The 15,724-nt window shown below is 66.1% G+C and overlaps 1 protein-coding gene across 3 annotated transcripts in view; it reads right to left on the bottom strand.

Annotated features, from left to right (window-relative positions):
• The window catches only part of SHANK2 (SH3 and multiple ankyrin repeat domains 2), a 619,022-nt gene that overhangs the window by 275,682 nt on the left and 327,616 nt on the right, over positions 1-15,724 (bottom strand). For all 3 annotated transcript variants that reach the window (XM_071217914.1, XM_058304998.2, XM_071217913.1), the window contains 2 exons: positions 13,366-13,678; positions 1,011-1,180 (listed from right to left, as the gene is read on the bottom strand). In XM_071217914.1, the coding sequence (XP_071074015.1) occupies positions 1,011-1,180; positions 13,366-13,678 (483 nt within the window). The remainder of the gene's footprint in view (positions 1-1,010; positions 1,181-13,365; positions 13,679-15,724) is intronic.

The raw sequence follows: 15,724 nt of genomic DNA, 5'->3' as shown, positions 1-15,724 counted from the left end.
ATCAAATGATCAGATAAATGTGTAGCTAGAGTGCAAGAAAAAGTCAAGAAAGAAGATGGGGTCTCACCTGGAGTCTGCCACTAAAAACCTACAACAACCCAGGTAAAGGTAGCCTGATGGGAGCATGCTCGGAAGAAGGAACCAAGTTAACTGCCTGCTAAGGCCAAATGGATAGTAAGTGGGAAGGCAGGATTTGAACCTGCACTGGTGACCGCTAGCGGGCACACCTTCTACCCCTTGACCTCCAGCGGCAGGCCCAGGGCACGGCGGGCTTTCGCTGTGTCCTCTCCTTGCCCCCACGTGCTCCCTCTGGCTCTTCTCTACCTCCCCCGCACCTTGGGCACCGTAGGCTGCCCCCCACCCTGCCATCCTCCCCCGTCACCACTGGCCATCCCTGAGGTTCCTCACCGCCCAGCTGTCCTGTGCCCAGGAAGCATCGCTGGCTCCCCGCGCCCCCTGGCCTGGCATGCACGGCTGCCCTCTCCCGGACACCGGCCTGCTTTTCAACCCCATTTTGCAGGATTCCGCTCTGGGAACCCTTCTCTCCAACCCACCAGAATTCCTTCCTTTGGACTCTGCAGGCCGCCAGGCTTCGGCTCAGGCCGGGTCATCCCCCGGGGCACCCTCCCGGCTCCCACGAACACCACGACGTCCAGACCCACCTGCCGTTCGGGCCGGCCTCAGAGTCGCGCTCTCACAGGCTCGCAGGTGGAAGGACGGATGCCCCGACCGTGGCCCCCCTGCCCCTCTTCCCTTTCCCCTTTCAACAGTGGAATCCCGTTGCTGACTGTGCATTATCTCCCCCACGGGACGCGGCCACAGGGACGCGCAGGGCCTCCGCGAGAACAGGGGCCGGCAAGCAGCGCCCCGGCCCCGTTTCTGTCTTTCCGGGGACCCATCTTTTCTAGAGGTCCTCGTGGAGACAACACCTTAGACTCTGACACCCCGGCAGGCCCGCCGAGGGGGTAAACCGAGGCTGCCCAGAAGCGGGACGCCGGGTGGACACTGACCTTTGACCCTGTCGCCGCGGTGGAGGGGGATCTCGCCGTCGACCTGGGGTTGGTATGGCTTGACGACGACGAAGACCCTCCCGGGCACGGCGCTGTACAGCTTCCTCTTGGGCCCCGGGTGCTCGAAGGTGGAGAGGGGCGGCCTGCTGGCGGCAGGGACGAAGGCGGACCTGGATCAGGCAAAGGGGCGAGAGGGAGCCGGGGTCACGGCCAGGAATGGGGCAGGCTGCGGGCGCCCCGTCACAGCAAACGTCAGAGCTCCCGGCTCCAGAGGGGACCCAAGGGGCGGGGGCAGCGTTTGCGGTCCCCAAACCCAAGTGGAGAGAGCAGGGGGCCTGCTCGGCCTCCCACAGGCCCCGGTTCCGCCGGGAACGCCAGCTTCCCCGGGCGGGGAACCGGCACGGCCTGCGTGGCGCCCATCACGACGGCCCCACGAAGCCGGCCCCCGGGATGCTTCCGCGAGGGCCCTGGATCCACTCTTGCTTTTGTTACTGATGTTGTCAAGAACGTGTGCTTCTGGGCAAACACAGACACCTGACGATGACACTGTAAACTGGTGATAACGAGACCCAACGGCAAGGCCAGGGGGCAGCGGCGAGGCCAGGGGGCAACGCGGTTTCATCGATCAATGGGCCACGAGGTTTTTAATCACGGTACGATACACCGTTTCATTGGGAGACCGACTCTTGCTAAGAGGACATGGGGCCCTTTTTTTTTTCAGCTCATTTTTTTTGTCTTTATTTTTTTAATGTTACATTAAAAAAATATGAGGTCCCCAGATACCCCCGACCCCCCTCCTCCCCCCATAGCAACAACCTCCTCCATCATCATGGGACATTCATTGCACTTGGTGAATACATCTCTGAGCACCGCTGCACCTCATGGTCAATGGTCCACGTCATAGCCCACATTCTCCCACAGTCCACCCAGTGGGCCACGGGAGGACATACAATGTCTGGTAACTGTCCCTGCAGCACCACCCTGGACAACTCCAAGTCGACACAGGGCTCTTTGATCTCTTCTGTCATCAACGGCAAGAGGGAGGTGTCGTCGTCTTCTCTTCCCATGAGGGGAATCCTGGAAACGAACTCATGCGCCCGGACGAAGCAAGCGCGATTTCAGATTTCTTTCTATCTGAACTATAAAGAAAACGTTCGTCTCGGGGTCTTCCCGAGAGCAGGCAGCCGCAGGCGAGCGAGCTGGAATTCCCACGCTCCGCGGGGCGGGCTCCAGATTCCGGCCACATCTGATTCTCAGGGGCCACCAGTTCATGCCCACAGAACCTGGGGTCCCCAAACGGGTCTCCCCTTCTCCCACTCCAAGAAGGCAGCCTCGGGCTTCCCGTGAGGAAGGGGCTTCTTGCGAGACGGGACCGCGGGAAACAGGCCAGCAGGGAAACTTCCGGAAGGAGCTGGATGCCGTCACCCGCTTTCCGAGTGCTTAATGCCACCCTCCCACGGGTCTCTTCTTGGTTTAGCCTCTGTGCACCTGCGATGAGTGACGCTGGCTCGGTCTGTGCTTATTAAATTCACAAAGCTGGGCCGGGCCGGGCTTTGCCCGCACACTCAGGGCCGCACCTGGCCAGGGAATCCCCGGGGATTTGTGTGGTGAGCCCGGGAGACCCCCGTGGAGACGGAGCCCCTGCCGGGGAGGAGGCAGGCTCGGCTCACACCCGGGATTACCCAGCTGGTAAGGAGCAGGCAGGACGGGACGCCGGGTCCGCTTGACCCGCGCCCCGATCTTCCCTTAACTCGCGTGGGGTGCAGACGGCGTGGGGCGCGGCAGAGGGCGTGGGTGCTTGCTCCAGGCACAGACCCCGAGGGGGGGTGCAGCCGGACGGGCGGCTCCTGTCCCATCCCCTGGACTTCCTCCATGTCACAGCCACACAAGTGGGGACACAGGTGCCCTGTCATCATGAAGCAGCCGCGGCCAGGGGTTGAGACCCCAGGGCAGTGCGTCGCCTCCCTCTTGCCTCTTGGGGTACCCCTTCCTTCCAGCAGCCCTGCCAGCTGGAACCAGGGAAAACCCCGAGAGCTGGACACTCACTCTCCAGGGCTGTCACTTATCCCCAAATGCCCCCGAGCTGTTGAGCAGCTGCGACGATGAAGAGGGAGCTTGTCTGATCACCCCTTGACCAAAGCTCTGCTGACACGTGGGGCAGCGCCAGCTGGCAGCACACAAGAGCGGGGGACGCCCCCCAAGGGGGGCCCCCAGGACCCGGCTGTGGAGCTAGTGTAAGCAGCAGGTTGTGCTCCATCCCTTCAGCCCTCCTTACCTCGTCCTGACTCAGGGCTGCTTTGGCCCAGGAACAAGCACAAGAAATGAGAGCGGGGGGAACGGGGGGCTCTCATCGCTGGGTGCTGGCACCACGGGGCTCTCTTCCCCAGCTCCCGGCCATGGGGCAGGTGGCATGGCCCGGGGGGTACATGAGGATGCCCGCTGGACCACAGGGCTTGGAGGAGGCTTGGGGCCAGGAGGAGGAGGGGTCCAGGCGAGCACAGGACTCCTCCCCTGCCCAGACCCCCAGAGACCCCGGACCAGGCGCTCGGACCCCCACGCACCTGCCAGCGTCAGCCCTGAGTGACGGAACCGGCGAGGCCAGGGCGGGCAGGCTGGTGGCCAAATGCAGGGGCTCTGGGGGCTTCCCCCCTGGTCGGAGCTCCCCCAGCTGTGTGGCCTTGGACAAGTCACTTTACCTCTCCAAGCCTCGGTTTCCCCCTCTGTAGCCCGGTGCGGGGAGAGCTCACCCCATGGGGCTGTGGGGAGACCTGATGAAGGACCAAGGGCCAAGGGCCAGCCCCACCAGGCCGTAACGACGGACTCTGGCAGAGGTCGCCTCTGAACCTGACCGTGGCCCGGGGTGCACAGGGGCTGCTGGGATGCTGGCCGGGGTCAGTGACCTCTGCGTCCCGCTCCTGGCTGGGTGCCCGGCAGTGCCCGAGGCACTCGGGTTGGTCCCAGGTGGCAGTGAGGTCAGGGAGGGGCCCAGCGCCACCTGGGCTGCACGCCTCTCCTGGGACAGGTGGGGACAGGTGTGGACAGGTGTGGACAGGTGGTGTGACTGCAGCAGACCCCAGGGCCCAGGGGCAGAGGGGACAGGCTGGCCGAGCCCCACGTCCGTCCCGAGGCACCAGGGAAGGAGATGGCTCGGACGGGAGCAAGCAGAGGCGGGTGGGCTTCTCCCCACGGGGAACGGAGAGGCCAGGTCCAGAGAAGAGGCGGGGGTGTCAGCGGTGAGGGGGCCGGGCCGGGCAGGGGCGGGGCTGGAGGCTGGGCCCTTGGGCTCGGGCTCCAGCCCCGATGGCTGTACGCACAGCTGCCGCGTCCAGAAGCCCGGGGGCCAGGCGAGGAAGCCGCTGTCTGGGACAGCCCGCCCAGCAGGGCTGCGGCAGGGAGGGCTCACCAGCGCCTCAGCAGGGGTCAGCACGGCAGCTTGCCACGTGGCCCCAGAAGAGCTGAGCCATCTGGTCCTCTGTCCATTCACCTCATGCTCCCACGCACCCCGCGTCCACTTATTCACCCATCCACCTGCCACCCACCCACCACCGACCCCCTTTCCTCACCATCTATCCAGCCAGTCAGCCACCCATCCGTCCATGCACTCATCTGTCCGTCCATGTATCTCTCAATTCATCATTCCATGCACCCTCCCATCTACCCATCCATCACCCAGTCACCTGTCCATTCATCCATCCATCTACCCACCCTTCCACCCACTCCATTACTCACCTCTCTGTCTACCCATCTGTAGCAGTTTAATATTATTGATGAATTCCAAAAGGAAATATTGGATTATGTTTGTAATCTGATCTGTACTTGGGCATGACTGAGTTATGATTAGGGCATTAAATTCCCACCCCTTGGTGGATAGAGGGGTGGAGTGGACATAGCCGTCCCAGGGCCCAAAGAATGGAGGAATAGAGTATGGATTAGAGTGGACTTATTGATACTCTTTTCTGGAACTAATGTGATTAGTAGTGGAAGTAAATGTTTAACACTGAGATGGAGAAAGTGGCCATGGTGGCTGCTGAGAGTGGGAATGGGAAGAAGAGATGAGATGTGGGGGCATTTTTAGGACTTGGAGGTGTCCTGGGTGGGACTGCAGGATCAGATGCTGGACAGTGTATGTCCTCCCATGGCCCACTGGGTGGACAGGGGGAGAGTGTAAACTGCAATGTGGACCATTGACCATGTGGTGCAGCAGTGCTCAGAGATGTATTCACCAAGCGCAATGAATGTCCCATGATGATGGAGGAGGTTGTGGTTATGGGCGGAGTGGGGTGAGGCGGGCGGGGGGTATATGGGGACCTCATATTTTTTTAACGTAACATTAAAAATAAATAAGTAAATTAAAAAAAAAAAGGCATGGCAGAGGACAGAGTTGAGGGTTCTTAATGTTGGAGTTTTGATGTTGGAGCTTGATGCTGAAGACTTAAGCTGGAGCCCCGGGAAGTAAGCACACAGAGGAAAGAGAAGCAAGACCTAGGAAGAGAGGAACGCTGAGCCCAGTGAGAAGCAAGACCCTGGAAGGGAGGAACCCAGGAAGCCTGAACCCTGACAGACGTCGGCAGCCATCTTGCCCCAAAGAAGGAAGTATCTTAGGCTTTATGGCCTGGTGTCTGTAAGTTCCTACCCCAGATAAATACCCTTTATAAAAACCAACCAGTTTCTGGCATTTTGCATCAGCACCCCTTTGGTGATTAATACACCATCTATCCCTCCATCCACCCATCTATCCACACATGCCCATCTGTGTATCTCTCTGTCCATCCACTTGTCTTGCCACTTATGAGCATCATCTGTTCACTCATCCATTCAAATTTCAGAGACCCTACCAGACACCCAGCTGACCACTTACTACAAAGTGCTGAGCCAGCCGACCCTCGGCATGTGTTACACAAACACGTGCACCCTTACAACGCTCCTCCTTCGACAGGCGAGCGGGAACAAGATGGGTCTCTGGGTTTGCACGGGCACCAGGGTGTGTGTTCCGGATGCTGGGCAAGGCGTCCAAGCGAGCAGAGCTCGGGTCTGGCAGCCCTTGCCCGGTCAGCTCTGCAGCGCTCAGTGCCCGGCCCGCCTTTCCAAGCACGAGAAGGAGCGGCAGGGCCGTCGCTCGTGCGGGGCAGCACACGCAGCTCGGGGACCGGCAGGAAAATCCAGGAGCGCGCACGCTGCGCGGCCCACGCAAACGCGCGAGCAGCTTCTCACTCGTTAACTGGAGCCTCACGGGGCCCCGAGGAGGTGGCACGCATCGTCCCTCGCCCCCACTCTACAGGTGAGAGGACAGAGGCTCCATAAATAGTGACCACGGATGGGTTTGGAGATACAGGGCTGACCCTCACGTCATCTCGGCCCCCTGGCCTCGGCTCCCTGCCCCAGACTGAGCGTGACAAAGGAGCGTGGCTGAACCCATGAAGGCTCACTGCCCAGGATGCTGCTCGCTGGGCAGTCAGCAGTGATCACCGCCGGGCTCTCCAGTGACGGCCCCTTGGGCACAGCACAGGGGCCTGGGGAAGCCAGCAGGGAAGGGCCGAGGATCCCCCACCCCACTGCCCAGCACATCCCAGCAGCTTTCCAGGCTCTTGATGTCAGAAAACCAGGGCCTGGCAGTGGGGGACAACTGGGGGACCTGCCAAGACCCTCCCCAGCTAGGCGGGGCAGACGGGATTGTGCCCCTATGCGGGGGCATCCATTCACTCATTCACTCACTCATTCATTCATTCATTCAGCAAGCACCCGGAGAGTCTGCTAGGGGCTTGTCGCTGTGCCGAGAGCCGGAGTCTGCTGGAGCTGGGCTGTTGCACAGCCTCCCCCCGGCTGGGGAGAAGAGCAGGTGACATGCTGCCCCCCACGTGTCTGGAGGGCCCCCTAGAGGACACAGGGCAGGGACCTGAGGTCTGGGAGCGGAGGCCGGAGGGCGCGGGGCATGGGCGAGAGCCACAGGAACGTCAGGGGGTGAGCGCGACGTGGCCCGGGCTGGCGACCGGCATCGGCCACTCTGGCTGTAGCACACAGGTGGGCTGGAGCGGACGGAGGCTGGAGGCAGGGAGTCCTGGGAGAGGCCACATGGCCATCGTGGGGTGGGGGGGGGCAGAGCTGGTGCACAGGGCGATGGGGGAGCAACGTCCAGAGGCCACTGAACCCGGGGGGCCCCTAGAAGGGGGGGTGTCTCCAGGGGCCTGGCTGACAGGAGGGGGACGGAGGCTGTGAGCCGAGGGCCAGCCTGGGGCCGGCACAGCCGCACCAAAGACCTGCCCCCGCCGGTGGCTTGACCTCACCACGCCAGGGGCTCTTAACCTTTCTTGCTCCACGGACCCCTGTACCACTGCAATTTATTCATTGCCTACGTTCGTAAGGGAAGGAAATGCTAGATTTCAGCTAGAGGCCAGAGAAAAGAAAGATAAGCTGAATTTTTCAGTTCAAGCTCATGGGCCCCCCGAAATCTTTCCGTGGACCCCTTGGAGGTCCGTGGACCCCTGGTTAAGAAGCCTCGTGCCCCGCATTATCGACGGAGCTGTGAGCCTCCGAGTCAAGCTCAGCCCCAGGGCTGTAAACACCGAGCCCCTCCGTGGCGGGCTGGGACCGCGGGGTAACGCCAAGCCCCCCATCTGCACTCACCCTGCTGCAAAGTGACCCACGGTGGGCTTCAGAGCCCCCCGCCTCGCTCTTCCGGGGTCAGCACCCCACGCCCCACACCCCTGGCCCTGGGGTCCAAGGAGACACGTAGGGACCGTGTCGTCATTCAGCAGGTCCCACCCCCCTGGCCCTGGCCACAGCTCAGGGCCTCGACGCTGGCCAGGGCGGTCGGCTTGCGCCTGCGTCACTGCCAGCACCCCTGACGTGGCAGGAGAACGCCACTGCGCCGCCAAGCACCTGCAGGCCCGGGGTCCGACCCGCCTCTTCGGAGCCCCCCGCTGCGGCTGGGTGTCTGGCCATCTGGCAGCCCAAGGCAGCGCTGGGCGCCCCTGAGCGAGGGGCCAGGGCCCACCCGACGTCCTGCTCAGCTCACCCGGACCTCTGGCCCCTCGTCACCGCTCCAGCCCCTTCTCTAGCACGGAGCACCCTCCCCCAGGCAGGCTCTGGGGGTCCCACCGCCTGATGCCACTGCTCCACAGCCCTGGGCGTCGGCGGGGCTCCTCCCTCTTTTTTGGGGGGCTGCAAACCCTGGGGCGTGGGGCACGGGAGGAGGCAGTGGTTCGCGCACTCTCTCAGCACCTCCTGCAGAGCAGGGAGGGTACAGGTAGAAAAGGTGGCCTGTCCGCAGAAGGCGGAAGGAGGGGCGACACCTCCGCCCCTCCGCAGCCACGGAGGCCCTGCTCCCCAGGGTGGGCCCCTCTCACCCGGCCCCGCCCCCCGACATTAGCCTGGGGAGCCTGGCTTCCCGTCGCCCCTGCTCCAAGCCTCCTGTGGACGTGCCGTTAGGCCCCTGTGCAGGTGGCTGGGGAGGTCCCCAAGGGGAAGGGGCGTCCAGCGCTAGGCTCTGGGCCTGGTGGGCCCCTGGCCGCAGCCCCACCTGCCAGCCGTGCCCTGCTCCCCACCCCCCTCCTTTTCTGGGTCAGGTCAGGGCACAGGGGAGGCAGCGGCGCCAGCGTCCTTGGGTCCATTGAGAGCAGAGCATGTACCTGGTTAAATGTGAGCTGCGGAAACCAGGTCCCTGCTCTGCTTGGGGAGCAGAGCTCCGGCGTCCTGGTCTCCGTGTCCCCAGGGAGGCGGGGAGAGGGGCCGAAGCCGGAGCAGCACCAAGCACGGACAGGAGGGGGCTTTGTCCCCAGGACGGGGTGCACAGGGCGAGCCTGGCTTCCCACTATAATTCCTGGAACCCCAGAATAGCCCAGGAGCCCTGTTTCCACCTCCAAAGGAAGGCGCTAGGGCCCGGGATTTCTGAAGTCCTCGGCTACCTCTAAAGGCTTCTGTTCTCCCTGAGCAAACCTCCTGGTTTGAGGGGCTCTATGGGGCCACCCGACGTGAGTCAGGGTTTGCGGCCTCTGGTCAGGGCAGATGACGCTGACGTCACCTTCAAGGGCGGGGCAAGGTCAAGCACACTGGAAGCAGCATGGTGGCCCCAAACCCCTGGCCTGCTGGACACCAAAGACAAGTATTTCCCCGGGGCTGAGTGGGAGCCACCCAAGGGGCACTTACTTGACAGTGGGTGAAGCTGCGCCGCATAAATAGTGGAGAACTGCTCTGAGCTGCACAAGAAGCAGCCAGCCATCTGGGGGGCTGGGAGGGACCCAGGCAGGACCCCTGTCCCTCCACGTCCCATGGTGGATAATGTGATGGGGTGGGGGCAACGAAACCCCTTCTCAGGTGCATCCTTAGGAACTGGGTCTAGCTATACCTGGGGGCGCCACCAGGGGGCGCCGCCTCCACCAGGTGTGTGCAGGACCCCCCACCTGAGAGGGCCGCAGGTGGCTGCAGGGAGCTTGCTTCCCAATCTCTCTGGACCAGCCCCCAGAGAACAGAATCCCCAGAACGACAGGCAGCGGGGCCGGGAGAGGGTGGGCAGGGGTCCCCTCCTAGCCCCCTCCGCCCCTCCCAGCTGCGACGGCTCAGGGGGGCACTGAGGGGGCTGGGGGTGCCCTGCGACTCTCCTGGGAGCAGTGGGTCCTCCTTCCAGCCGGCACTGACCGTGAGCGCCGCTCCCACCCCCATCCACCAGGACCTCGGGTTAGAGCTCCGGGGTCCCAGCTCCCGGGGGAGCCTGGAGGCCGCCGTCCCTCTTAGGAAGGTGCCGGTCAGTGGGAGGTCGGGTGGGGGCTCGGGCCTGGGCCCCGCCCACCACCCACCACCACCGCGCCTGCCCGGGGGCCGGGCCTGAGGCTGGTCTGGCTGCTTGGACACACCCATCACAGGCCTGGCTCAGGGTTCTGGGGTCCCAAGTCGGGGCTGAGGGGGCAGCGGGCCCAGCGGGAGTGAGGAAGGGCACAGAGCGGGGCCTGGGGCCAGAGGGTGGCCACGCCCCTCGTGACCATGCCTCCTAATGGCCACGCCCCTTGCAGACACGCCCCTCGTGGACACGCCCCCCGCCGTGGCCCTGGCTCCGCCTCCAGAGGACCAGGCACGGCCTCCGCCCCCACATCCCTCTGCTCCTGCTCCCCCAGCGGCCAGAGAGTCTCCGTGAAGGTCGAGGGTGAGGGGTGACGGCAACTGCGAAGAGCAGGGAGCGGTGGCGATGGGAGCGCGGCCGAGGCACTGTCTGCGTCTGCCAGACGCTCGAGGGGTCACGGTCCTCAGCCCCGTCTCACCGACGAGAAAGGCCAGGCACAGAACGGTGAAGCGACTTGCCCAAAGCCACCCAGCAGGGAAGGAACAGAGCTGGGGTTTGGCTGCAGGTGGTAGCTGCCCAGCGGGCAGGCGGGGGTGAGTACAGCCCGGGTATCTCTCCTCCACGGCCTGGGGTGCCCCGACACCCCCTCCCAGGTTCTGAAGGGAACCTGGAAGGGTCTGGGGTCTGCATCTTCCCACCCGTGCCCCTTGGAGGGGGGTGGGCCCTGGACGGGCTGGGTCTTCGGGAGGGGCAGGGTGGGCAGGGGGACTGGGGCTGGGCTGCGAGGACCGAAGATGGGGTTCCACTCGAGACCACCTCCTTGGGCGTCCGAGGCCTGGGGCTGGCCGCCCCCTCCCTGGCCGCGCCGATGGCCATGTCCACCGCGGGTCAAGGCCATGTGCACGCTGGTGGAAGCCGGGCTGTCGGCCCCCAGCTGGGAAGCAGACAGCTCTCCCCATGGGCACCACCGGCCACACACCATCCAGGTGCCCTCAGACCCCGAGTGCCATCCGCGGCGCCCTGTGGCCCACTAGGGCCCCCGGACATCCCTGGCCTGGCCAGCACTGGGCGAGTGCGGGTCACGACGGCCAGCAAAGGCCTCGAGCCTGGCGAGCCCACCGCCCTCTGCCCGGCCCTCGCTGAGCCAGGACCCCTCGCGCCCTGAGTGCGCCCACAGGGGGAGGCCCAGGAGCACCCAGGGCAGCACCCATGCGGCCACCGCCTCCTGCCCAGGACTCAAGCGCAATTGCGGGTGGCCCGGGCGCACGCCGTCACCGCGTCCCGGGGGCTGGGGCTCCCAGCAGCAAGCTGTCAGGAGGAGGGCGTTTGGGGAGGGGTCATCAGCTCCGCAACGCCCACCCGCGGCCCCTCTCGTGGCCGTCACCAATGAGGGCGCGGGGTGCCGAGCCGATGGTCACGGCCAGCAGGGCGCAAAGGGGAGGAGCCGGGCGTCGGCAGGCCGTGGCGTCTGCGCCGCTCGGCGGCCCCCGGGATGGGCAGCGGGCCCCTGGCTGGGCTGACCCCCCGCTTGAGCCTGACACGGCCTGGCGGCCGGCCACCCTCCCCGCGGCCCGGGTGACCAAGGGACCAGGGCCAGCCCGGCGCCGGGGTTAGACGCGATTCCTTCCGAGGCCAGCAAGGACTGCACGCTCGCGACGCGCCAGGCCAAGCCACCAGGGCCACCCGAAGCCCCTGGTGCTTCCACGGTCCCCTGGACAGACAACAGCAGCGGGGCACAGAGTGGTTGGGTGACTTGCCTAAGGCCACACAGCGACTCAGTGGTTGAGCCCAGAAACAGGCAGCCAGGGAGCCGGGGGCTGCTGTGAGCCTTGCACACGCACACGCGCACGCACACGCACACGCACACGCACGGGAAAGCAGGGGCTACTGGAGGCGCCCCAGCTCGGCCTGCGGCTGCCCCGCTCCTCACCAGCACTGCCTGGCACGAGGCCCGCGCGAGGCCGCCTGCGAAATCTCATCAGACGCCGCGTGGGGGACGGGCCGCGCGTGCTAAAATTGTGGCCATAATTCCTGCTAACCCGCCTCCAGGGGATCCTTTAATTTAGCTTTAAATGCTCTTAGCACCTGGATGGCTCCCCGGGGGCTCCTCCAAGCCAGAATCTGGACCAGGGCTGTGGGCTGGCACTCAGGCCGGGTGGCCAAGACGGGGCTGAGTGGCGCGTGGAGGGGGCTTTGGGGTCTGCCCGGCTCCAAGGGGGCTGCCCACCACCGCCGGGGGCAAGCGGACGCTTCCCCCGGGCACGCTCGCGCCACCAGCCCTGCAGCCACCCAGGCTCCCTGCCCACCCTCCTCTCCCCACCCGTGGCCCCCTGCCCTGAACTCTAGAACGGACCCCGGGGTGGGCATGGCCCAGAAGGTGGCGCGCCCTCCCCCTCCGCCCCATCTTGGCCGGGGCTGGGGCTCCACGCGGTCAGGCCTGGCCACCCAAATGCCTCCCGAGGCCATGGGGGGCAGCCGGGAACGAGGCAGGAGAGACCAGGAGGAGTGGGTGACCTGGCTGAGCATGCCGGGCTGCTGGCACGGCGGTCACCACCGGGGGCCCTGAGCCGGCCAGAAAACCACGGGCCACGGCCCCTGCCCGGGCAGTGGCTGCGGGTGAGGACAGAGCCCAGGAGAACGGCCAGCCTGCGTGACCGCCGCGCCCGCAGCCCCCGCGCCTCGGTGCCCGCCTGAGAGGGGGACGGCAGGCGCGCCCGCCCCCGGGGCAAAGGTGCTAACGGGGCACGAGGGGCAGCCTGGCGGCCGAGGCCCCGACAGCCCCCCGCCCCGCAGAAGACTCTGCCCGCTGGAGGAGCGGCTGGGGGGGGGCAGCGGGTCTGGGAGCTGGGCGGGTGCACGTGCGAATCCAGCTCCACGTCTGCTTGGCCGGTGGGAGCTTGGGCTGCGGCCCCAGGACACGGGGTGAGGGGGTGTTCCCCCGGCTGCGCACGCTCGCAAACGTGGCCTCCCAAATGGGCGTGTGGACGCCCTAACTCCGGGTGCCCCGAGTGTGACCTTATCTGGAAATGGCAGCACTGCTGCTGGAAGTGGTAAAACAAGGCCCAGCGGGAGGAGAAGGGCCTTCGCCCAGCACGGCTGCCGTCCTCGCAGCAGAGAACACCAGGACGCAGGGACAGGCTGCCGCGCCCACAAGCCAGGGACGGCCGGGACCACCGGACGGCGGAAGGGGCCGGAAGGAGCCCCCCGGGTTTCGCAGGGAGCATGCCTGGCAGGCACCTTGCTCTTGGACTTCCGGCCTCTGGAATCCCCAGGAAACAAGTCTCTGTTGTTCTACGCCACGAGCGCGCCGTCCTGTGCTCGGGCAGCGCCAGGACGCTCAGGCCCAGCCTGGGAAGAGCGCTCGGCGTGGACGGCCGCCCACCTCACCCTCCTCGCGCCCCGCGTCCGGCGCCTGGGGAAGGGCGAGCCCCAGCGGCGCCCGAGCCGTTGGGGGGCCCAGATGCCCGGGGAGATGACGCGGCCTGCGCCAGGCGAGCTGGCCGACCGCGGCGGGGAGGGGTCGGAACAAACCCGGGACACCCCGGTTCACGGAGAGCCCCCGCCGGCCCCGGCCGCCCCGCTTACCCGAGGTGCCAAGGCTGCTGCTGCCTCTTGCCGCCCTCGGCCGCGCCGCCCAGCCTGTTGAGCGACGGGGAGCGGCTCCGGGGCGCGTAGCTGCCGACGGTCTTGGCGGCGCCGTCGGCGTTGCCGGGCATCTGCTGCAGCAGCTGCGGCGAGAGGCTGCGGTGGGAGGGCGCCGCCGAGCACACGGACCAGTCGGGCGCGCCCGCGTGCAGGTTGTTGTCGCTGTTGGAGCGCAGCAGCACGCGGGGGGTGGCCAGCGTGCTGGGGGGCCGCCGCCTGCGGTTGGAGAACGCCGGGGCCTCTCGGAAGGGCACTGGGGTGGGAGAGAAGGACGGGAGAGGCGTGTGAGCGGGGCAGGGCGACGGGGGCGCCCCCCGAGGAGACCCCCCTCTGCCCCGTGCAAACCCTGCCGAGGAGCGGGCGGTTGTGAATTCTGTGCCGAGCCCGGCGGACTCCGCTAAAATCCAGAACTCGCCCGACGCGAAGCAGACGGACAGGGTGGGGGCCGAGCAGAGCGCCATTGGAGGGGAGCCCGAGCCGAGGCTGGGGATGGACGGGGCGCAGCGTCCGAGCTGCCATGCGGCCGGCATCCGCTCCCGCGGCGGCGCGGGGGTTGCTGGGCTTTGCTTCCACATGGGGCCCGTGGGCCCTCTGGCTCACAAGGCAGGTGGGACCCCGGGGCCGCTGCAGGCCCGTCCCCGGGATGGCCGGACCTTGGCTTCCAAGCCCACAGGTTGGCAGAGCCCGCGCCATCCCCAAGCGCGCGCCGCCCGGGGCTGTGGCTGCAGAACGCAGGAGGCGGCACAGCGTCTTTGGCAAGGCTCTCCCTGCCCCGAGCCCCGCATGCCCAGGGACTGAGCGCGGGGACGGCGGCCGCAGGAGATGACACCGCGCACGGGTTCAGGGGCTGCGGCCACGAGCAGGAAGCGTCCTGCCCGGACAGCCTCTGAAGGAAGGCGGCCTCCAGCCTCTCCTGCAGGCTGTGCGGGCGCCCCGGACGCCCCGGAAGCCCTGGCCGCCTTCCCTTTGCCACAGGCGTGGGGCCCTTTGGACGCGGCTGCTTTGCTCTGACTTCTCCCTGCCCAAGGTCAGGGCTGTGGCTCGACGGGGCAGGAGCCACAAAGCAGCAGCCGGCACTGGCCGTGGAGGAGGATCCTCGAGGTCTCCGAGGAGAACGGCGAAGGGGGCGTGAAGGCGGCGTCTGGGCAAGCTGCGCGCCTGCTGCTGACGGCCAGGAGGCCTTGGTGGAGACCACCAGGACAACCAGCCGCAGCCCCTCGGGGCCTCGGCACATGGCTACACACCAGCCCCCTACAAAACCCGTTCACACACCGGGGGGCAGAGCTCCTGGGGGAGAAGAGGTGCTGGCAGAGCTCCTGGGACAGAGGTGGCCCTGGCAGAGCTTAGGGGACAGAGGTGGCCCTGGCAGAGCTCAAGGACAGAGGTGGCCCTGGCAGAGCTCAGGGGACAGAGGTGACCCTGGTATAGCTCAGGGGACAGAGGTGGCCCTGGAAGAGCTAACAGGACAGAAATGGCTCTGGCAGAGTTTAGGGGACAGAGGTGGCCCTGGCAGAGCTCAGGGCACAGAGCTGGCCCTGGAAGAACAGGGCAGAAATGGCCCTGGCATAGCTAACGGGACAGAGGTGGCCCTAGCAGAGTTTAGGGGACAGAGGTGACCCTGGCAGAGCTAACAGGACAGAGGTGGCCCTGGCAGAGTTTAGAGGACAGAGGTGGCCCTGGCAGAGCTCAGGGGACAGAGGTGACCCTGGCAGAGCTCAGGGCACAGAGCTGGCCCTGGCAGAGCGCAGGGCACAGAGGTGGCCCTGGCAGAGCTCAGGGGACAGAAGTGGCCCTGGCAGAGCTCAGGGGACAGAGGTGGCCCTGGCAGAGCTCAGAGCACAGAGCTGGCCCTGGCAGAGCTCAGGGGACAGAAGTGGCCCTGGCAGAGCTCAGGGGACAGAGGTGACCCTGGCAGAGCTCAGAGCACAGAGCTGGCCCTGGCAGAGCTCAGGGGACAGAAGTGGCCCTGGCAGAGCTCAGGGGACAGAGGTGGCCCTGGTAGAGTGCAGGGGACGGAGGTGGCCCTGGCAGAGCTCACTGGGGATGAAGGTGGCCCTGGCAGAGCTCAGGGCACAGAGCTGGCCCTGGCAGAGCTCAGGGGACAGAGGTGACCCTGGCAGAGCTCAGGGCACAGAGCTGGCCCTGGCAGAGCTCAGGGGACAGAGGTGGCCCTGGCAGAGCTCAGGGCACAGAGCTGGCCCTGGCAGAGCTCACTGGGGATGAAGGTGGCCCTGGCACGGCTCCACTAGGACCGTGCTGATCCAGACCCCCCACCTCCCCCAACCCTCAAGGCTCCAGG

This window comes from Dasypus novemcinctus, chromosome 10 (genome assembly GCF_030445035.2).
Source record: "Dasypus novemcinctus isolate mDasNov1 chromosome 10, mDasNov1.1.hap2, whole genome shotgun sequence".
NCBI lineage: Eukaryota > Metazoa > Chordata > Mammalia > Cingulata > Dasypodidae > Dasypus > Dasypus novemcinctus.
Note: the sequence above shows the minus strand (reverse complement) of the source record. Positions and strands in the feature narration are given on the sequence as shown.